Genomic DNA, 18200 nt, shown 5'->3' on the forward strand with positions numbered 1-18200 from the left:
AATATTTTTTTAAACTTTTAATTTTTTAATTATTTAATGTTCTAATCTGTATAAATTAAGTAATCACGACGAACAAACAAATTTGCTTCACGCGTTAAATTTGTAAAGTTTAATGGGGATTTGAAATTCAGGTTTGACTTGTCCCAACGCCATTAAAGATGTAAAAGAAATTTATTGAAAATATAATAGCCAAGTTCAATCTACGATTTAAGATATTGTCTATTTAATTATCAATATATTTTTAAAATAAGGATTTTTTTTTGTATTTAGCGACGATATACATGTCGTGATTTATAATTAACTCTAATATTTTGTACTTGAGTCAAATTTTAGGTTAAAGTATAGGTTTGTTGTGAGACGTTCTCACGAATCTTTATCTGTGAGACGAGTCAACCCTACCGATATTCACAATAAAAAGTAATATTCTTAGCATAAAAAGTAATATTTTTTTATGGATGACCTAAATAAGAGATTCGTCTAATAAAATATGACTAATGAAATCGTCTCATACAAATTTTTGTCATTGTTTAAATGTAGAATGAGGAGCAACACACGTTGAATATGGAAAGTTAAGTGGGAATGCGAATGCGGGTTAGACTTTTTTTGATTGGAGATTACACCAATCTTTCGTAATACATATATCATCATTCATCATGCTATATGGACCCCTTAACATTATCAATCTCTTAGGTTTTATGCATAGTTATTTTAAATTATGTAACATTTAATATCGTAATTAGCGTAAAATTGTATTATAAATTAAGATATTTTAAAATCTATGTATTATATTACTTATTTGATTCAGTCCAAGGGCAACTAATTTAGATTGTCGAGATTTTGTCGTTTTTCCAAATATTATAACTAATATTTGTAAGAGGGTCTCACGAATATTTATCTGTGAGACGAGTCAATCCTATCGATATTCACAATAAAAAGTAATACTCTTAGCATAAAAAGTAATATTTTTTTATGGATAACCCAAATACGAGACGACCGGTGAGATCTTCTCATACAAGTTTTTGTCAAAAAAATTAATGAATATTTTGTATGATATCATATATAAATTTTGTACTAAATAAACCGTGTTAATAGAGAAAGTGCATGTGCAAAATATTATAACTACTGCCAACTCGTAATCAATTAGTGAAAATACTTTATTATTTAAATAAATTGTTGAAAGTAATTCTGCCTTAATTGATAAACTCAACATGATTGATCCTTAAGCTGCAGCTGCCTTCACTTTCTCGATCAAATCCGCCGCATCTTGAACGGTGGCGATGTTCTCTGCTCCACTTTCTCCGATCGAAACACAGAATTGCTCCTCAAGGGCCATCATGATCTCCACCGTGTCCAATGAATCCGCACCCAGATCGATGAATTTCGTGTCCGGCGTCACCGTCCCCTCCTCCACCTGCAGTTGCTTCGCGATCGTGCTCTGAACGATCTGCAGAGTTTCGGGTTGCGCGACGGCGCATGATATTCTAAATTTTTTGAGACAACCAGTTGAATCAATAGTTAACGGGGTTTTGTTAATTTTAGGCACGAGCCTCATCCCTATAGCTCTTGGAGTGCTGTGAAAAGCGGTGATGGTGGGTTTGGGTGAGGCGGCAGGACGGCGGAGGTTGGTGGCGGCGAAGGGTGGAGCTGGTAGAGTTGACGCTAGTGAAGCCATTGCTTAATAAATGATGCGAATATGAAACGACGGGTACTGAAAAAATTATTGCTTGAAAATAAATTTCAAGATGCATGTATATAAAGGGATTGAATTGGGAAGATTAAGAAGAAATGGCGATAAAAACAATGGCCATTTGTCTTCTGCCTTGTGCTCGTTGATAATGACAATGAAGATTCACTTTGATTTGTTCGTCTACCTAGATTTAAAACACGAAATAATAATAAAGACTATACAACACCAGAAATATCAGATATATGTATCATGCGACAATTGCTGTAGTTAAATATATAGTAACATGACAGTCCCATCAAACATGTAGGACAAGAGCAGCAAGAATCGCAACACTGGCGCGGTACGTGCTAGCAACGATTGTAGGCTCCCCCCCATTTGCATGAGTTGGCCTCGCCGCCGTTGACCCCGTTCCATTGGACACAAAATGTGGTCCCAACCTGACAGGGGGTAGAGGAGGCTCAACCACATCACTATCATTCAGAATCGGGTTCCGAGACTCAGGCGGAAGCAAAGACCTCATCAACTTGATAAGCCCACCAGGCAGAACAGGAGTCATGTAATTGGGCACATTTTTATATCCCAAACATCTGTTGGCTGCGTATATAATAAAAGCAAAAATATTTGATTTTTATTAAAATGGTAAAAACATATATTAAATATGCGAGGGGCATTTACTAGTGTACTTACTTCGGTATCTAGCAGCTGTTGCAGGGAAGTCTGTGATGACACCATTAATTCCCTTAGAGGAGACATGGGAGTTAATCTCCACATATGCATCCGAGAAGTAGTCCCATGCTTGGGACACATACTCGTTCTGGAACAATTGCACGTAAACCAGGAGATTAAAGGCCTGAAGTTTTTCAACCACAGTTGTATTACCTGTGAGAAAGCCTTTATTTGAAGGAAAGACTGATTTTTTGGAGACAACTACAGAGTTCGCAAATGTTTTTATTTCTGAAATAGTCGAGTTGAAGATATCACTGATGTCCTTATCTACTAGGTACACGAGCTCATAACTGGTGTTTGTTTTAAACTTCAACAGCACCGCACTGTCACTAGATTTTATCATAATCTTCTTGGAGGTTTCTTTGTTGTAACCCGCTTTGCTCAAAGCATCCATAACCGAATCGACTACTCCCAGTCCTTGTTTCTCAGCTAGGTAGGCAGCATTCTGCAAAATTCAGTTGTTATATCAAGAAGTAAATTATACATTTAAAAGATTCAGTTAAACTTGTGGCAAGTAGACGCGCCTCTATACTTATCAAGATTCCAGAGACCGACGGAGCATTATTTGCAAACGCCAAAAAATCAGATAACTGCATCAAGTTCCCATAATTTCTGGCTTTTGGATTTCTGACCAGTGAATATTCAGCGTATGGCTTGGATATAGCAGCTGCAATGATATAAACACGCATGTAACCAAAAATTTAAGGAAATTTATTTTAAAAACATTCAGGTTTCGAATTTCATTTACGTTTCAGTGCCTGAATTTCTCTCCATGTGAGATCGTAGGCAAATATTCCATTCTCAATATTAAGCTCAGGATTACTTGCTTTCCAGCTCGTGAATCTCGATCCAGCAACATCTGTTCTATCTCTAAGGTTGATGGAACCTAAGCAAAATGGAACTCCATCATTCGGTGATTTGGACTGGACAGTCAAGAACGTCTAGGCCATCTGACACAGCTTTGCTATATGCCTTGTCTGTACAGCCAGGATAGTCCCCGCTTGCTCCCTCAGATGAAATAATCAAAAAATTTACTGAATGATGGGAGAAGAAAAGAATCATGAGTGAAAAGAAACAGAACGATATCAAGTTTCTATAACTATAATAACCTACCTTGCTTCTGTTCATTCTTGCCCATGCGTGAAAAGCAGTCTGCAATAATGAAAATATCAATATAAGCAGGAAAGCGAACAAATATACAGAACTTGATGCACAATCTCCATGAAGAGATTAAAGTGAGAGTCATAAAGCCGAAGCTTACCAATGGTTGCAGATGGAGTTAATGGGGAATCAGATATTACTCCATCGACAGAAAATTTGTCGTTGTCAATAAAAGCGAGATATTCAGCCACAGGATCATAGCTGTAATCATAGGGGAACGAGGCATCATCATTTGCAAAATCAGTTGCAAAAACTTCTAGGCCGACTTTATGGGCATCGAGCACAAGAGAGGTGTGATTTTTCAGATAGAGATCTTTGTCTACAGGCCATATGTAAGATTTTGGAACAACAATTCCAACAGCAAATGTTCTGATAAATGTAAGGTTTTTCAGAAGTGAACCGTATGTTCGGTTGGTCGAAGGTTCCACGACATGAGCTTCTAGAAATCGAAATACGAGCTTTGTATGGCCTGTCCTGAATCGTTCGACGATGCTTCTAAGGAAACCCACTTCAGGTGAGGACAAATAGTTAACTAGCAGACGTTTGGATACAGAAATAAAGAAACTCTTCATACTCAGATTATGTTGGATAAAAAATTCATCGTACTGCATGAGCATTTTAAATGGAAAAAACACCCATTAGGACGAGACATTTAATAGCAGAAATGTTTTAATATATGACAAAAGATGAAAATATTTTTATTCATACACCTGAATATTTAACCATAATCCTGGTGGTTTCACCAGTTTCACAACTTCATCCACGGTAAGGATTCGCGAAGAGTCATCAAACATTTCTGACCGAGAAAAAATCCTTTGTTTCACTGTCCCGAGCATCAAATACGGGTTTAATACTTAACAAATTTTAACTTTAACTCAAATGACCAAGAAATCAAACTCACAACTGACAGAGCCCGCTAATTCGTCAAGGGTGAAATCCAGAGAGAACCATCCTTTGACAGGGGCTCCATTCAGAGCATAGGTGCTCCGATTGTTTTTGTAAACATCTGCAATGTTAGAGGAATTATCGAGCCTGATGTCTGATATGCAAATTCCAGCTCCATCTTTTGTAAGCTGAACGTCGCACCATACATGTAGATTAGATAAGCCAGTCAGCACTGCAAACTCGTACGCATTAAAACTGGAATCTGGAAATATCCCCGAAAATCCACCTCTAGCTATCACTAAAGGCGCATCTCCTACAAAACGAGGTTAAGATCAGCCGAATAATTTCCATACGTGTATACGTACTTTTAAACTTGTGCCATTATACCGTTAATTGTTAGCCATTCTTTGCCTTTTCCTCTGGATCCCCGAGCAGAAACCAACACCATGGACGTGCAAAGAAACAGAAGCGAAAACAAGATGAAGTTTGGTCGTAGCTTCCTCATTTCTTGCCCAGTAAATTGCAGTGTCCACTGCAAACTGCACAGCCCTCTGTTTTTCTTGGTTTTTTTTTCTCCAGCAGATTATAAAAAACAATTCAGCAGTACTAAATCGTAAGTTCTGTAGCTCAGAAGAGAACAGGATGTTTCAGCTGAGGATTGTGGTGTAGTTAGTGAAATACATTTGGCTTAATAAATTATATGTTAACACTTGGAAATGAATGCAGGTTGTAAAAATGGAAAGGGCTTGTATTTTGAATGGTTTACAGCTATTGATTTGGCTGAAGTGGCTTGTGTTGGACGTGAGTTTTCAGCTTAAACCACAGCAAAATATAGAAAAAGAGTGTTACTTTAGGTGTACCATTTGTTCCACCATATACCTTTGAGATGTGACAAGGAAATTTTGCTTTTTCGATGGAACTATGTGTGAAGTTTTTTTAAAAACATCAATGTTAATCGAAAGAGTTATCAATTGATTCAAAGTTACAGTAACTTCAAGCATCCGAGAGTGTTTATTCCAAATAATATACTTCATTAGAGGTAGATGTGAATTTTACTACTAATCGTGTTTGTTTCTATATGATATTGACTTGTATATATATTTGACTAAGTTATAATTGCGAATGGCAGTGACCCAATGTTGTACGTGTTTCCGATAGTTAACAAAAATCCAAATTGGAATCACTGGCAAACACACAAATTAATCATAAATCCCTATTTTTAGTATGGCAAATTTCAAAAATAGAAAGACTATATGTTCCACAGCTAAGGTTTTCTTAAAGTCATAATACAAATAATTCCTTCTTTTAGAGTAGTGATTAATGATCATCCATGTATACAATGCACATAGATATGTTACATTGTTAGAATTTAAATTATAATTTTATGCATGATGAATTTTTGTACGAAATATACTTTATGATAAATTAAATTTTTGCAATACATTTTATTTTTAAGTTTTCACTTTTTTATTTCACTTTATCATGAAAATAAGTATATGATGATTTTAAAAAAATAATATTATGTATTAAAACCAAGTAAATTTATTTAATTATAAAATGGATTAATTATGTATTTCTGAGAAAAGTTTTCTAAAAAATTCATTTACATTAATCACTAAATGCATTTTAAGAAATAATATAATTTCACACAACTAGAATAGAATAATAATAATAATTCGCTCATAATCTGTTTTTACATCTGATCTCCAACTGTCAGCATATTTACAAAATGAAGATTTAATATTAGTTTCACTCCATAACTTAAAACACAATTAAACTGCTATCAGAAGAAGCTATTTAACCTTCCACGCAGCTTTGCATTACATATTTGAGACTAAGATTATGTCAAACATCGCTGGTTAAAATCAACACCATGTATCTGCAAAACATAATATAAACCATGGTAACTTAACCTTAAATTTCATGTGTCCGCCAAGAAAATTATGAAAGTTTCGATCAGCCAAGAAAATAGCATATTCCATTTCTATGCGAAAATGATGAGTAGATGTGTATGATTTTTGTTTAGGGCATTGCTAATGACGCTATGGGAAAAACCTTTTGTGCATTCAGTGAAGGAACATGTTGCGGATGAGAAGTCTACTCGCTAATTGAGACAAAATCACAAAACATTGCATCAATTGGATATCTAGGAAAACAAAATTCCTGGCATTTGCAACAAAAGATATAGAGAAGAGAGCAGAAGGGAAAGAACACGACCAAATGCGAATGATTATGCTTGAAAGAAGAAAAGAGGTAAAACGAGGAATTAGTTAAAAAACGTGAAATGGATAGAGCAAATAGAGAGTTTATGGCATGCAACTATTTTTCCAGTTTTGCTATTGCTTTGCAGTTTTGCAGATCATAATCTAAAATTTTACAGCAATTAAGTGTGACAAATGCAATTAATACCTTTCAATTAGCGGTCAGTGTATCCATCATGATTTCTTAGATAAGTGAAGTCGAGACAATGTCTCGGGTATCCCCAGGGCAGAAATGCTTTCACATCCAAGAAGACCTTGTAATTTTGCATCACATGTGATCACTATCGCATTCGAAGGATCCTAAGAGTAAAACAATCATTTTGAAGAATAAAAGTGAAAGTGATTAGTACTTCTCTATTGGTAAAATCCTGAACAAGAAGAATGGTGAGCAACTGTCAAAAGAAATCATGTGCCCAAAAAAAGGTGCGAGCTCATAGGATTCTAGTAGTTTGAACTTTGAAGGATGTGAAAAAGAGAGTGATGCATAACCTATCAAGACTCACAGGAACATTAGCCACTCTCCAAAAACAGAAGATCACTCAAACAGTTAGCCCCACTCATCATCCTTGCTAAAGCATAAAATCATAGCCAACAAAAATGAAGGGATGTATGTTGTACTCTACCACACTAAAACATTATGAGTGCATCATAGTTTTATCTTCTTAGGAAAGCAGGGTACATAAGTTTCTGATAAATGAAGAAATTTACCCGAATAGTTACCCCTCTTTATGAATCGAGCTTTTGGGACATCATTGATAATCACTAATAACTTAATGTGAGCATCATTCTAAATTGCTTTCAATCACCATAACAAGAAAAAATCATAATGACAAATCCCATGATAAAGCAAAATGAGAAACAAACAATATCACTTTATCTTGCTACATACTTCGAGTTGGTTAAGCTTTATGTACTCCCACATCTGCCTTAATACTTCTGCTTGTGACATTTCCCGCTCATCGGTTTCGAAGAAACTGGCAAGAGCTTCAGATATCAGCACAATAGGAACGGGGTCATCACTTTTACTCCCAGATTCCACATCAGCCTTGGGTATCTTACTATATTGTGCTTTCTGTTCTGTAAGAGAAACAAAATCATATATTATCCCAATATTAAAGCCTCCAAAATGAAAACACAAAGCCAATTGACAATCAGATCCATACTTGTTGGCTCAAGCGGTATTATATGCTTTGCAAGCAATTTATTCATCTTGAACATGTCAGTACAATCCGTATCAAATACCAAACGGAGCTCGTCGTTGCAAATTATCTTCCTTTTGTTGTTGGGATCTTGAAGGGTGTGTTTCCTTATGTAAGCCCATAACTGTTTCACAATCTGTAAAATACTCCGGTTATAGGATGGGTAATATGGATTATGTTACGGAAATAACATAGGGCAGAAAGAAAACCTCAGTCCTTGGCAAGGTAGGTTGTCCAACAATGACTTGAAGCTCAGGAGAAACACCGCACAGTTTGTTCAAGCCACCTGGACCACCTCTTCTTTTTCGCACAACTGGAACACTGCAAACACGTGATACATATAAAGGACATAAATCTAAACCTAAAGCTATATAAAAAAAGGGAAAATCAGCAATTTCAAAAGAAGCTTTAAATTATTATTAGAATCCACTGATCTTTAGTAGTGCACAAGTCCATGTATTGGCGTGTTTGTAAAAATTAAACCATATCACGACCTACCTCTACAGTTCAATTTGGTTCACATTCTCAAAAACGCTTCTTTTCAGAAAGATCGGAACAGAACAGACACTTAATGGACTCGACTTAAAAGCGACACGGATATGCAGTTTCCAATACTACGTAGTATTATGCTAAATGTACAGAAAAAACCCTATTTTTTTAATTTTTTTTTTGTGAATTCATCACGAAGGAATCATCTTGGATAAAACAGAAACCCTATACAAAAAAAAAACGACGACGTAAACCTAAAACGGAAGGGAAAAAATGATGAAAAAGCCCATTTGGTTGGTGCGAAGTAGAGGGAGCCGATTCCAACAAAGGCAAAATGAAATTCATTACCAAGAAAACTTCTTCACAAAAAATATATGTTCTTTTGTTAAAAAATTTAAAAAGTTAAAAAAATCACCTTTCTTTGGCGGAGGTGTTGGCAGTTGGAACGCTAGGTGTCTTCACCGACGGAGGTGGTGGAAGCTGAGAGGAAACTGGCGGATATGGGAGCGGCGAACCAAAACCGTAATCCACCGAGGACTGGTGAACGATGGCATTTGGGGCAAAGTGTGGAGACGAAACGGGATTAAATTTAGGGGTTTGGTGGAGGGAAAAACTGTCCTGCTGCTGGTTATGAGGTTGCGACTGCATTAGAAGGAAATGGTGGATCTGGCTACGAATGAAGTCGATTTTCTGACTCAAATCCACCCTCAATTTTGTCTCCAGCTGCTGAACGACACCGTTTAGAGATGTGAAGGCGTTGACTTCACGGAGGAGGGATGTCAGCTCCTCCGCTATTTGCTGCTCCGTCACCGCCGTTTCCGGCGGCGTTACTGCTGCTCCTGTCTCACTCATTAATTACCAATTCACCCCTCCGGCGCAAATGCTCCCCTTTCTATACCCGAAAATATAACAGAAAATAACTGACTCTCCAGGACTTCTATGAAATGACGAAATCACCCTTCGCTAAGATCACATTTTACAAAAGCCGATGGAAGATTGACACGTCATGCAGGTCTGCGTGACAGAAATGCTCTTCTACCAGATTCAAAGTCAAATTATCCGTGATCGATTCACTTGTGTATATCTCAAACGATTGTGACCCCAACTCATTTTGTACATGATTGGTTTTTATGGTTTAAATAAGATATTTGTATCACAAAATATAATCTGTGAGACAGTCTCACACGTGTTTTTATATTTGTTATATATGATTTTTTAAATTTTATTTTATTTTTCATTCGACTTGTTTTTAATTTTTGTTCCCATTTCTCATAGTTTTTTTTTATTTTATTTTTCATCTAACTTGTTTTTAATTTTTTGTTATAGACTTTTTCATCGACTTTTTATTATTATTATTATTATTATTATTCGCAACGAACATGTAAAATGAACTAATTGACGAGATTTTTCACTCTCAAAAATTGGTTCGATCATGATGTACTTCGTTTGGGACGAGGTAGAATGAACTTAATTTGTAGTTTTTAAATGATGACATTTTGGAAGTGTTTCAATATCATGTGATAAATGACCCATAAAACTGGGTGTTTTGAAGAAGACGAAGCATCGAATTAAGCAAGCCATCCAGCGGTCACCATCGTAGACAGGAGGAATCGGGCGAAGCAATCCATCTCCTCACATCAAAGCCAAATTACGGGTCGCATTTCGGCACCATTACACGCCATCCATCTCCCGATTGACATTTCAAACTTCGCATGCATCATCATAGCCATCTGATCAATTCATTCTGCTCGCCTCCCCCTTCAAGCAATGGAAGCAGCAGACTCCGGTAGAAACCGCCCGATGAAATCAAGAAGAAGATGTATATGTTTATCAGCAACCGCCGCGACAGTGATCGGCTTGGTTCTGCTGTTCCTAATTCTTGGCCTCACTGTATTCAAGCCCAAGGACCCCATCATCAACGTCGATTCCGTGGCACTCGCGGGCCTGGATTTCTCCATGGACATAACCAACCTCAGAGTGTACGTCAACGTCACACTTAACATCACAGTCACCGTTAAAAACCCGAACCGGGTTGGCTTCCAGCACGCCTCCAGCACCGCATTTCTCCGATTCAGAGGTCATGACGTTGGACAGGCGCTCGTCCCCTCGGGGAAAATCGGCGCCCGAGATTCAAGCAATATAAATATCACACTCACGTTATTTGCCGATCGCCTTGCCAGCGACCCTGATTTCTATAACGATGCCATCTCCGGCAAGTTGCCTTTCCAGACTTACATCAGGCTTCCTGGAAAAGCCCGATTAATATTCAATATTCATGTCGTAGCCTGCGCTACTTGCGATCTGGTGATCGATGTCTTTACTCAGACTGTTGCTAGCCAGACGTGCCATTACAAAACTAAATTGTAGTCTATTGAGCCTTATAACTTTAGATAAAAATATTTGATTTTTTTGTCTGTAAATTAGATGTCATGAAATTTCGAATCTCTTACACAAATTTTTTTCTTCTTGTAGTACATTTTAGATGTTGGAATGCATATAGCTTCAGTCGAGGTCCATTTGTATTGAGAAAGACTGCCAATTTATTTGTATTATGAGTGTGTGGTTATTATTGATCTTTCTTTTCCAAGCATTTTTTTTTATATAAAAAAAGTCGATGAAGAATTGATGGTTCCGATTAAAATTCGTGTTTCGAACAGTAACAGAAGAATGTAAATGTTTGAATGGTGAAAATTGGAGGGAATATTAGAGGTTAAGGAAATTGCGGTAAGCGTTGGCAAATTTGCTGCGCTATTACTCTTAAAACAAATTGCGCAAAATTTGTTTTTGCCCGGGTTGACAGATTCTGATAGCGAACAATATATAAAAAAACGAATTTGAAAGATAATGATGATAATATTTTATTAAAGAACAATTATTTAATAAATAAAATATTACTTATAAAAATAAAATTAAGATCTATGATTATATTAGCTTCATCATAACGATTATTTTATGATAATTAATAGAGCATCAATATATATGATGTTATTATTTTTAATAATAATAATAATAATAATAATAATAATAAACAACATTTTTTAGTATTTTGAAAATTAATCGAAAAATTATTTGACAATTAAAAAAATCATTTAATTTATGTTTCATTTTTTTTATCGATCATTTGAATGAAATAAACTTATTCAGGAGATAGAACTCTTACAGAATTTGCATATTTTATTGATGCACGTTACTATATGTTCTTATCTCTTGTTAATAATAGACAGCTCAATTTTGACATCATCAAAAAGAGAGAAATTGTTACATGTATGTCAACATTCTCCGAAGACAAACAATATATTTCCGAGTTTAAAATAAAATTGTCAGCAAGAACAAAAGAGAGAAGATTTGTTGATTATTCTTTTCAGCTAGCGTCCAAAGAATTTGAATTAGCCGGTACTATATTTGACAAGACAACAAAGACACATGACAATATCTGTACAAACGTCGGCTATTCAGTATATCTGTGAGTAACATATATATTTTTATTGATGTTGGAGACCAATACCTATAGCACAACATCTCTAAAAAATTCGTGTATAAGCTGTCTTCGTACACATTCAGTTTCTAATTGGATCGATTAAAGATCAATATTTTGTACTTTATATTATCACTTATCTTTTATACACGAGCGTTGTATTTATGATAATCATTTGTAACTAAAGAAGAGAGTTTTGAGTGGTGGTGGTTTGGTTTCAATTGGGCCCTGTAGTCCAGTCCAATAACGAGGAGGCCTGGTTCAAATGTCTTCAGACTCAAAAAAACGGGCTTCCGTTTCTAATCACTTTGCTCCCCACCAAATCGCCTTCGGCGTCATCTTCTTCGGATTGAAAATGCTGCCGCAGGGGATGAAGAAGGCTATTACAGACCACCCTAAGAAGGTTGCGAATTTGATTGACCTTGTTAATCTGCCTTCGACATTGAGAGAATTCATGGGTCAGTCTCAGAGTTCCCAATTGAACTGCTTTAGGTATGTGTGGTCGTATATCAAGCTGAACAATCTTCAGGCGAGTGCTCTATTTGTTGCTACTTTTGGTTTTATGAGCTTTGATTTCTTCAGTTCTTGGCCTTTTTACGTAAAATGGTCCTTCCTCATCCTTATATTTGGCTATAACTCTTATTCTTGACTCTAGAAGTCTTCCTGCGCTGGCGGATCCAAGGACTTATGGAGTGGCAGCTTAGACATTATGCGACCTTTTTCTGGTTGGGTGGGGGAGTAACTGTTTTTAAGGAAATATACATATGTTGATACGAAGTGTAGAAATATTACATAGCAGCTATTTGTCACTATTAGTGTGCTGACTGCTGAGGGCCAATGACACTTTAGCTTCCTGTGCTTTTCCTTTAAACAGCAGTAAATTAGCATGTTTCTATCTTAGTCGGTAGTGATTAGAGGTGACAAATTTGGCTGTATGGCCTCGGTAGGGAAGCAATGGGGCAGCAACAACCTTTTGGTCGCTGTGTCCAGTGCTCTGCTAGACTTCTATTTGAGTTGTTTTGGCTCTCCCATCGGCATCTAATCAATGTCGTGTTTCTTTTCCCTTTTCCAGGATCCAAGCGATAAGAACATTGTGAATTGCGATCAGAAGCTGAAGAACATTCTGCTGGGAAAGTCTAAGGTCGAACTTACTGAACTTCCTGTGTTGATCAGGTTGCATTTCCCGAAGCAGCCCAAGTGATCCTTGAAAGTGCATTAAAATTGTTTAGTGTGCATTGTTTACCTCCAAATGCACTCAAGAATGGACACCTTGTCGAGATAACTGTTCATTTTTTCCAATGATGCAAGTTATCAGACAAGTTCCTGCACGGAGTGCTGAGGCAATCGTCAGAGTAATTCATCTTCTGGCCATTGCCATCAAGAGAGGAACTTGTATTTTCTTTTTTATGTTTGCTCCTGGTGGCTGTTTTAATTTTCTAGAGAGTGATATTGTACAAGGATTATACAGGCTTAAATTGATGTCAGCCTATTGAGAAATGGATGGGTAGCAATTGATTATTGAATAATTCTCTGTATTGTTTTTTTGTTGTTTCAACTAGCCTCTGAAAAATTAACCAGAAGTAATTGAGATTTTGTAGCATTACCAATATTGGTATTAGCATGCCCTTGTATGCAACTAATCGAAACTTATTATCAAGCGGGATCAAAACTTATGAATCGTAGAAAACAAGGAAAGACCCACCAATTTCTCATCTCCATCTATTTGCAATATCCCCTCCCCCAATGATAACAATTAATTCCTTGGGATTGGGTTAACTAGCCCATGCTAAATCTGAAGCAGGGTAAAGTGGGGTATTTATACATGTGAGCGAGCATACATCGAAGAATGTAGTCCTATTGCATACATCTGTAAATGAATTAAATGCCTTATTGTGACCGTAAATGTATTGTACTGTAAGAGGAGGCTTGCTGATGAAACACTTGTTTCTTGGAGATATTCGGACAGCATACTCTGTTATTATGGCGTTTGTTTTCTCAGCGGGGTGGAATGAATCCCAAAACACATATTTGTTTGCATCTGAACATGTGTAGGGATTGTGTTCATTACACAAATAACTCATCTCAACCATTCCAGTTCCACAACATGCAACTGCTGCATTTTCAAAATCTGCACGAAAACTTCAGTAAGTCAGAACTTCCATTCACGCCTATTTGATAGGGAAACAATTTTTTTGGGTAGATCGAACATATTTTTGGTAATTCTAAGTGAACCACTCGTAAAAAAGGCATGATACCACATGCTAAACCAAGAAATACTGCTCCATTGTGTACTGAGTTTAGCTTTTCTGCAGCCTTTCCTTATCTACATATTATACCATGAATTATCATGACATAAACATGCATCTCTAACGCGATTTGATTGACCTGAAATATTTAGCTTCAACTTACCAAAAGAATGAGGGTTTCGAATCATATCAGAGAGCTCCTTGTTCAGTGTTTCAACCAATACTTGCGACTTCTTATTGAAATCAAGGGATACATTATTGTATTTTTATATACAACCTCCTCCGGATGCTAGATTTGTTGTTCTTTACAGAAGCAAACAACCCATTGGAGAGCCCAGTTATGGATATCTTCCGTGCTCCAAGCTGGTAAATCTGAGTGATTAAAACTGAAGCTATGCCTGCCAGAAATTTCTTGTACTCTTCAACAGAGTACTTTGATGGTCTATGAGGAAGCTAATAATAATTCTCTAAGAAGAAGTCATTTGTTCCTATACTGATAATGTACAGAGCTTCACTTATTACCTCGTCTACCTAAACTTTACCCAGATAGGGTGATCAATTTTTTTTTTTAAAAAAAATAGTTATAACTCATCAAACAACTTATTCGATCGTTGATAATAAGAGTATCTCTTTTGTGAGATAGTCTCACGAATCTTTATCCGTGAGACGGTCAACGCTAACCGATATTCACAATAAAAAATAATACTCTTAGCATAAAAAATAATATTTTTCATGAATTACCTAAATAAGAGATCCGTCTCACAAAATACAATCCATGAAACCATCTCGCACAAATTTTTATCTTATAATAATAAACAGCAATCATAAACAAATTTTCGTTCCAAACTTAAGATGTTGGTATCATTATGTCAACGATTTCTAGATGTTTCCAAATTCGTAGCCCGTAGAAACTTAACCTTCAGTACTTTCAGAGACCAATATGCCCCTGCCTCTACTTACTTTGAAGAAGGTCCTCAAATGTGTTTGCTGTATTTGTAAGGATAATTATGTCATTTAAGTTGAACAATTGAGGCATGGCGTCCGGTTAGTTCTGCACCGGCAGCCAGCAATCTCCATTATTTCCACCTGTTATCCCTTGGATTTGATTCTTCTTTTGTTGCGATATTGACGTTACCACCACCACAGCTATGTCGGCGACCAGGATAACCACTCGATTTTCGAGGATTACGTTGGCTTGGTACCGCAACTCGCCTCTCCTCTTCTGCAGAGGTGACCGGAAGTACGTCTCCACCTTCTCTGATCGGTTAATCTGCTCCCATGGTCAGGTACTCTTTTTATTTGTCATTTTTTTTCATCTGTTCTTGATAAGGGACTTGTGGGTTTTGCTAGGGTTTTGGCCTTTTGCTGGTGGCGTTGGAAAGCTGGTATCTTTACACGTGTTGTGTTACGATGTTTTGATTTTTTATTCTTGCTCACCCAAACTCGAACCTTATATTATCGTCAAGAAGTTGTAATCTGATTCCGAGGGAGGTCATTTGAGGATTTTTTTACCTGAAGCATATATCAGTCGATTATTATATGCTTATTTCTCAAGCTTGCTGTAAAATGTGTGATCCTGGTAATTTAGGATTGAGTGGTTGTTCCATCTTTTAGCCATTGGTTTTAGTTATGCGCTTTCTTGTTACCTGGATTTCTCTGTTGCTTATTTTCTATGCATTTTGAAGCGAGGTAATTCATTGTAATGGAGCTAGTTTTGATTAATTCATCAAGTTTCTTTGGGTTATTTGCCTGTGGTGGTTGGAGTATTTATTCGTATTGCTAGAGGTATTGTGGGGAAGCTGGGCTTTAGCTTCCTAAGGTGAGGCATAATTGTGTGGCGTTTCTTCTAAAAAAGGAAAATGTATTGGGTGAATTCATTTCTATAGTTGGTTCACGTTATTTTTGACATTTTATGCTCAGAGTATCTTTGCTTGAAAGGAGTGGAGTTAATTGGCATTGCTTTAATTTGCAACGCTTAGTTTCGAGCATTTTTTTTATCTTGTTGCTTCTAAATCAGCACACATATTGTCTGCTTTTATAAAGCTTACATATGTGGAATAAACGCATAGCAGGTTCACTGACAAAGGGTGCGTCAAATTATTTATTATGGAGCAAACATGCATTTTTTTCTTTGTTTTTTGTTTTTGTTTTATTGCACTTTCTGTGGTAGTATGCATTGATGGGCTTTGTAGTATCGGTTTCTGTTTTCCTGCCGTGTTTTGTGTTGTTTGCTGTTATTTACTATGATTAATAACTGAAATTTCCAGAATTGATCGTATATAGGAGTGACTTTCTTCTTCTATTTTAGGAGGAATTGCGCCACCAGTCGCTACAAATTTCAGCCATGAAGTCCTATCTATGGTTACGTTTCTCATCTTCTTCATCTCCCCAAGTGACCGAGGAGACTGCTCAATCTGGGATTGGACTAGAAAGTAAGACAGATACTGAAGCCATCACCTCTGCAAATGATGGTTCTGATCATTCAGAAGCACCAGTCTCTGATGGAAAAGCTGAATCAGGTGTTCCGGTAGAATCTGTCTCTGAAATTTCCGAGACTTCCAAGAGGAGGAGGAAGCATACGAAAAGAATTGCTTTTTCTGATTCTGATTCTGATTTGGAGCCTGATCTTTCAAGAGACGATCTGGTGAAACTTTTGACAGAGAAGGAACACCTTTTGTTTTCGAAGCAGGAAGAGCTGGAGAAAATGAAGGATAAGGTTCTAATGACTTTTGCAGACATGGAGAATGTGAAGGACCGTACAAGGCGTGAGTCTGAAAATGCGAAGAAATTCGCCATTCAGGTTTGTAGATTTGTGATCAAATTTTTGACATACTGTCAGGAGGAAACGTAAGCTGCTCCCCTCTTATGTCAATCATAATCGATTGGGTGCTTCAATTATACTGCAGAATTTTGCGAAAAGCCTTTTGGATGTGGCAGACAATATGGGAAGGGCTTCTTTTGCTGCAAAAGAGAGCTTTTCAAAAATTGATGCATCATCGGATACATCTGGTGCTGTTCAACAACTCAAAATACTCCTTGAAGGTGTTGAAATGACCGAGAAACAGTTATCCGAGGTACTACGGATTGTCTGGATAAAGTTTGCGTTCTTTACGTGTGTGTGTGTGATTTTGACTTCAAACTCTGATCGAGTCTTATTTCCTTTTAACTCACGTATATAGAATAAAAATTTGCTTAATCGAGACAATAAAACGTGTTTTTGATTTAACTTCGAGAAAGCTTCCAATCATGCCTGAAGATGTAATATATGTTGGTTGGAGTTGGAACCAATGACGGAATCTGTCTTGCAAAAACTTGTAAAATTGTATCACGTCAACTGTTGTTATGTCACGACTTTAGTTTGTCCCTGAGCATATCGTTGCAAGGCTGGTGCCATTTGACTTAGTCCTTCGACCATGGTGTTCCCTCAATCGACATCGATAGCTCGATATGTAGCTAAACTTTTACAATTGTTTTTTTTCTTCGTTTCTAGGTGTTTAAGAAGTTTGGACTAGAGAAATACATTCCTACAGATGAGGAGTTCGATCCCAACAGACACAACGCAGTGTTTCAAGTACCCAGTGCCTCAAAACCAGTGAACCATGTTGCAGTTGTTCTCAAGGTACTTAATTATTTATTACCAGATGCATTGCTTTGTATTTCACATATTTGTTTTCGCATAACACAGATGGAGCCTGGATTTCTTGCAAACTTTGGTTTCTGAGCTTTAGATGTGTCTCTGCATTGTTCATTAAAAGTCCTGCTTTGTTCTCATTGCAGGCAGGTTATATGCTGCATGACAGAGTTATAAGGCCAGCAGAAGTTGGTGTAACTGTGGCAATTAACAATGAGGAAGCTGAAGTAGGATCCCAGCCCTGAGAATTACCAGCGGACAATTTGTGCTTGCTATCAAGACAATCAACATATTTTTTTACCTTAAGATAATAGTTACCATTACTTGTGAATTACAACTCATGTTAGTTGAAATTTTGAGCACGCAGAGGCAGAGTTGAGATTTTTTATTTGACGTATCGCCTTGTAGTGGGGAGATATCTGAGATAAGCGGTCTGATGG

The 18200-nt window shown here is 36.9% G+C and overlaps 6 protein-coding genes and 1 pseudogene across 6 annotated transcripts; 3 read left to right on the plus strand and 4 right to left on the minus strand.

The window, feature by feature from the left end:
- Positions 1-1101: 1101 nt before the first annotated feature.
- LOC142518575 (uncharacterized) lies at positions 1102-1672 on the minus strand. Its single transcript, XM_075621366.1, has one exon. The coding sequence runs from the start codon at positions 1670-1672 to the stop codon at positions 1220-1222; it is 453 nt and encodes a 150-aa protein (XP_075477481.1). The 3' UTR covers positions 1102-1219.
- Positions 1673-1913: 241 nt separating this feature from the next.
- Positions 1914-5758, minus strand: LOC142518573 (glycerophosphodiester phosphodiesterase GDPDL3-like). Its single transcript, XM_075621364.1, is given in 10 exon segments — positions 1914-2281; positions 2375-2858; positions 2938-3080; positions 3162-3324; positions 3326-3447; positions 3527-3565; positions 3675-4179; positions 4285-4397; positions 4476-4772; positions 4847-5758. Coding segments are annotated over 10 exon segments (2283 nt in total). The 5' UTR covers positions 4965-5758; the 3' UTR covers positions 1914-1982.
- A 335-nt stretch (positions 5759-6093) lies between these two features.
- On the minus strand, positions 6094-9350 carry LOC142519351 (uncharacterized). Its single transcript, XM_075622340.1, has 6 exons — positions 8824-9350; positions 8129-8240; positions 7884-8055; positions 7610-7797; positions 6869-7020; positions 6094-6338 (listed from the first exon to the last, which is right to left on the minus strand). Exons 1-5 carry the CDS (start codon positions 9258-9260, stop codon positions 6895-6897), a joined length of 1035 nt encoding a protein of 344 aa, XP_075478455.1. The 5' UTR covers positions 9261-9350; the 3' UTR covers positions 6094-6338; positions 6869-6894.
- An 825-nt stretch (positions 9351-10175) lies between these two features.
- Positions 10176-10775, plus strand: LOC142518449 (uncharacterized). Its single transcript, XM_075621236.1, has one exon. It carries the CDS (start codon positions 10176-10178, stop codon positions 10773-10775), a length of 600 nt encoding a protein of 199 aa, XP_075477351.1.
- A 1407-nt stretch (positions 10776-12182) lies between these two features.
- On the plus strand, positions 12183-13418 carry LOC142519429 (upstream activation factor subunit UAF30). The gene is made up of 2 exons (XM_075622445.1): positions 12183-12412; positions 12956-13418. Exons 1-2 carry the CDS (start codon positions 12239-12241, stop codon positions 13082-13084), a joined length of 303 nt encoding a protein of 100 aa, XP_075478560.1. The 5' UTR covers positions 12183-12238; the 3' UTR covers positions 13085-13418.
- Positions 13419-13564: 146 nt separating this feature from the next.
- Positions 13565-14914, minus strand: LOC142518451 (GDSL esterase/lipase At4g26790-like; annotated as a pseudogene).
- Positions 14915-15093: 179 nt separating this feature from the next.
- LOC142517849 (grpE protein homolog 2, mitochondrial-like) lies at positions 15094-18148 on the plus strand. The gene is made up of 5 exons (XM_075620336.1): positions 15094-15415; positions 16438-16929; positions 17036-17203; positions 17620-17748; positions 17907-18148. The coding sequence occupies exons 1-5, from the start codon at positions 15278-15280 to the stop codon at positions 18003-18005; spliced, it is 1026 nt and encodes a 341-aa protein (XP_075476451.1). The 5' UTR covers positions 15094-15277; the 3' UTR covers positions 18006-18148.
- The last annotated feature ends 52 nt before the right edge of the window (positions 18149-18200 follow it).

This window comes from Primulina tabacum, chromosome 11 (genome assembly GCF_025594145.1).
Source record: "Primulina tabacum isolate GXHZ01 chromosome 11, ASM2559414v2, whole genome shotgun sequence".
NCBI lineage: Eukaryota > Viridiplantae > Streptophyta > Magnoliopsida > Lamiales > Gesneriaceae > Primulina > Primulina tabacum.

Excerpts from the sequence above, each read along its gene's own strand:
- LOC142518575 (XM_075621366.1), bottom strand. The coding sequence starts at position 1,672 with ATGGCTTCACTAGCGTCAACTCTACCAGCTCCACCCTTCGCCGCCACC.
- LOC142519351 (XM_075622340.1), bottom strand. The coding sequence starts at position 9,260 with ATGAGTGAGACAGGAGCAGCAGTAACGCCGCCGGAAACGGCGGTGACG. Across the intron at positions 8,241-8,823 it reads AACACCTCCGCCAAAGAAAG|TGTTCCAGTTGTGCGAAAAA; the intron begins GTGATTTTTTTA and ends ACGTGTTTGCAG. Across the intron at positions 7,021-7,609 it reads TAAAGCTTAACCAACTCGAA|GATCCTTCGAATGCGATAGT; the intron begins GTATGTAGCAAG and ends TTTTACTCTTAG.
- LOC142518449 (XM_075621236.1), top strand. The coding sequence starts at position 10,176 with ATGGAAGCAGCAGACTCCGGTAGAAACCGCCCGATGAAATCAAGAAGA.
- LOC142519429 (XM_075622445.1), top strand. The coding sequence starts at position 12,239 with ATGCTGCCGCAGGGGATGAAGAAGGCTATTACAGACCACCCTAAGAAG. Across the intron at positions 12,413-12,955 it reads TCAAGCTGAACAATCTTCAG|GATCCAAGCGATAAGAACAT; the intron begins GCGAGTGCTCTA and ends TCCCTTTTCCAG.
- LOC142517849 (XM_075620336.1), top strand. The coding sequence starts at position 15,278 with ATGTCGGCGACCAGGATAACCACTCGATTTTCGAGGATTACGTTGGCT. Across the intron at positions 15,416-16,437 it reads TAATCTGCTCCCATGGTCAG|GAGGAATTGCGCCACCAGTC; the intron begins GTACTCTTTTTA and ends CTTCTATTTTAG. Across the intron at positions 16,930-17,035 it reads CGAAGAAATTCGCCATTCAG|AATTTTGCGAAAAGCCTTTT; the intron begins GTTTGTAGATTT and ends ATTATACTGCAG.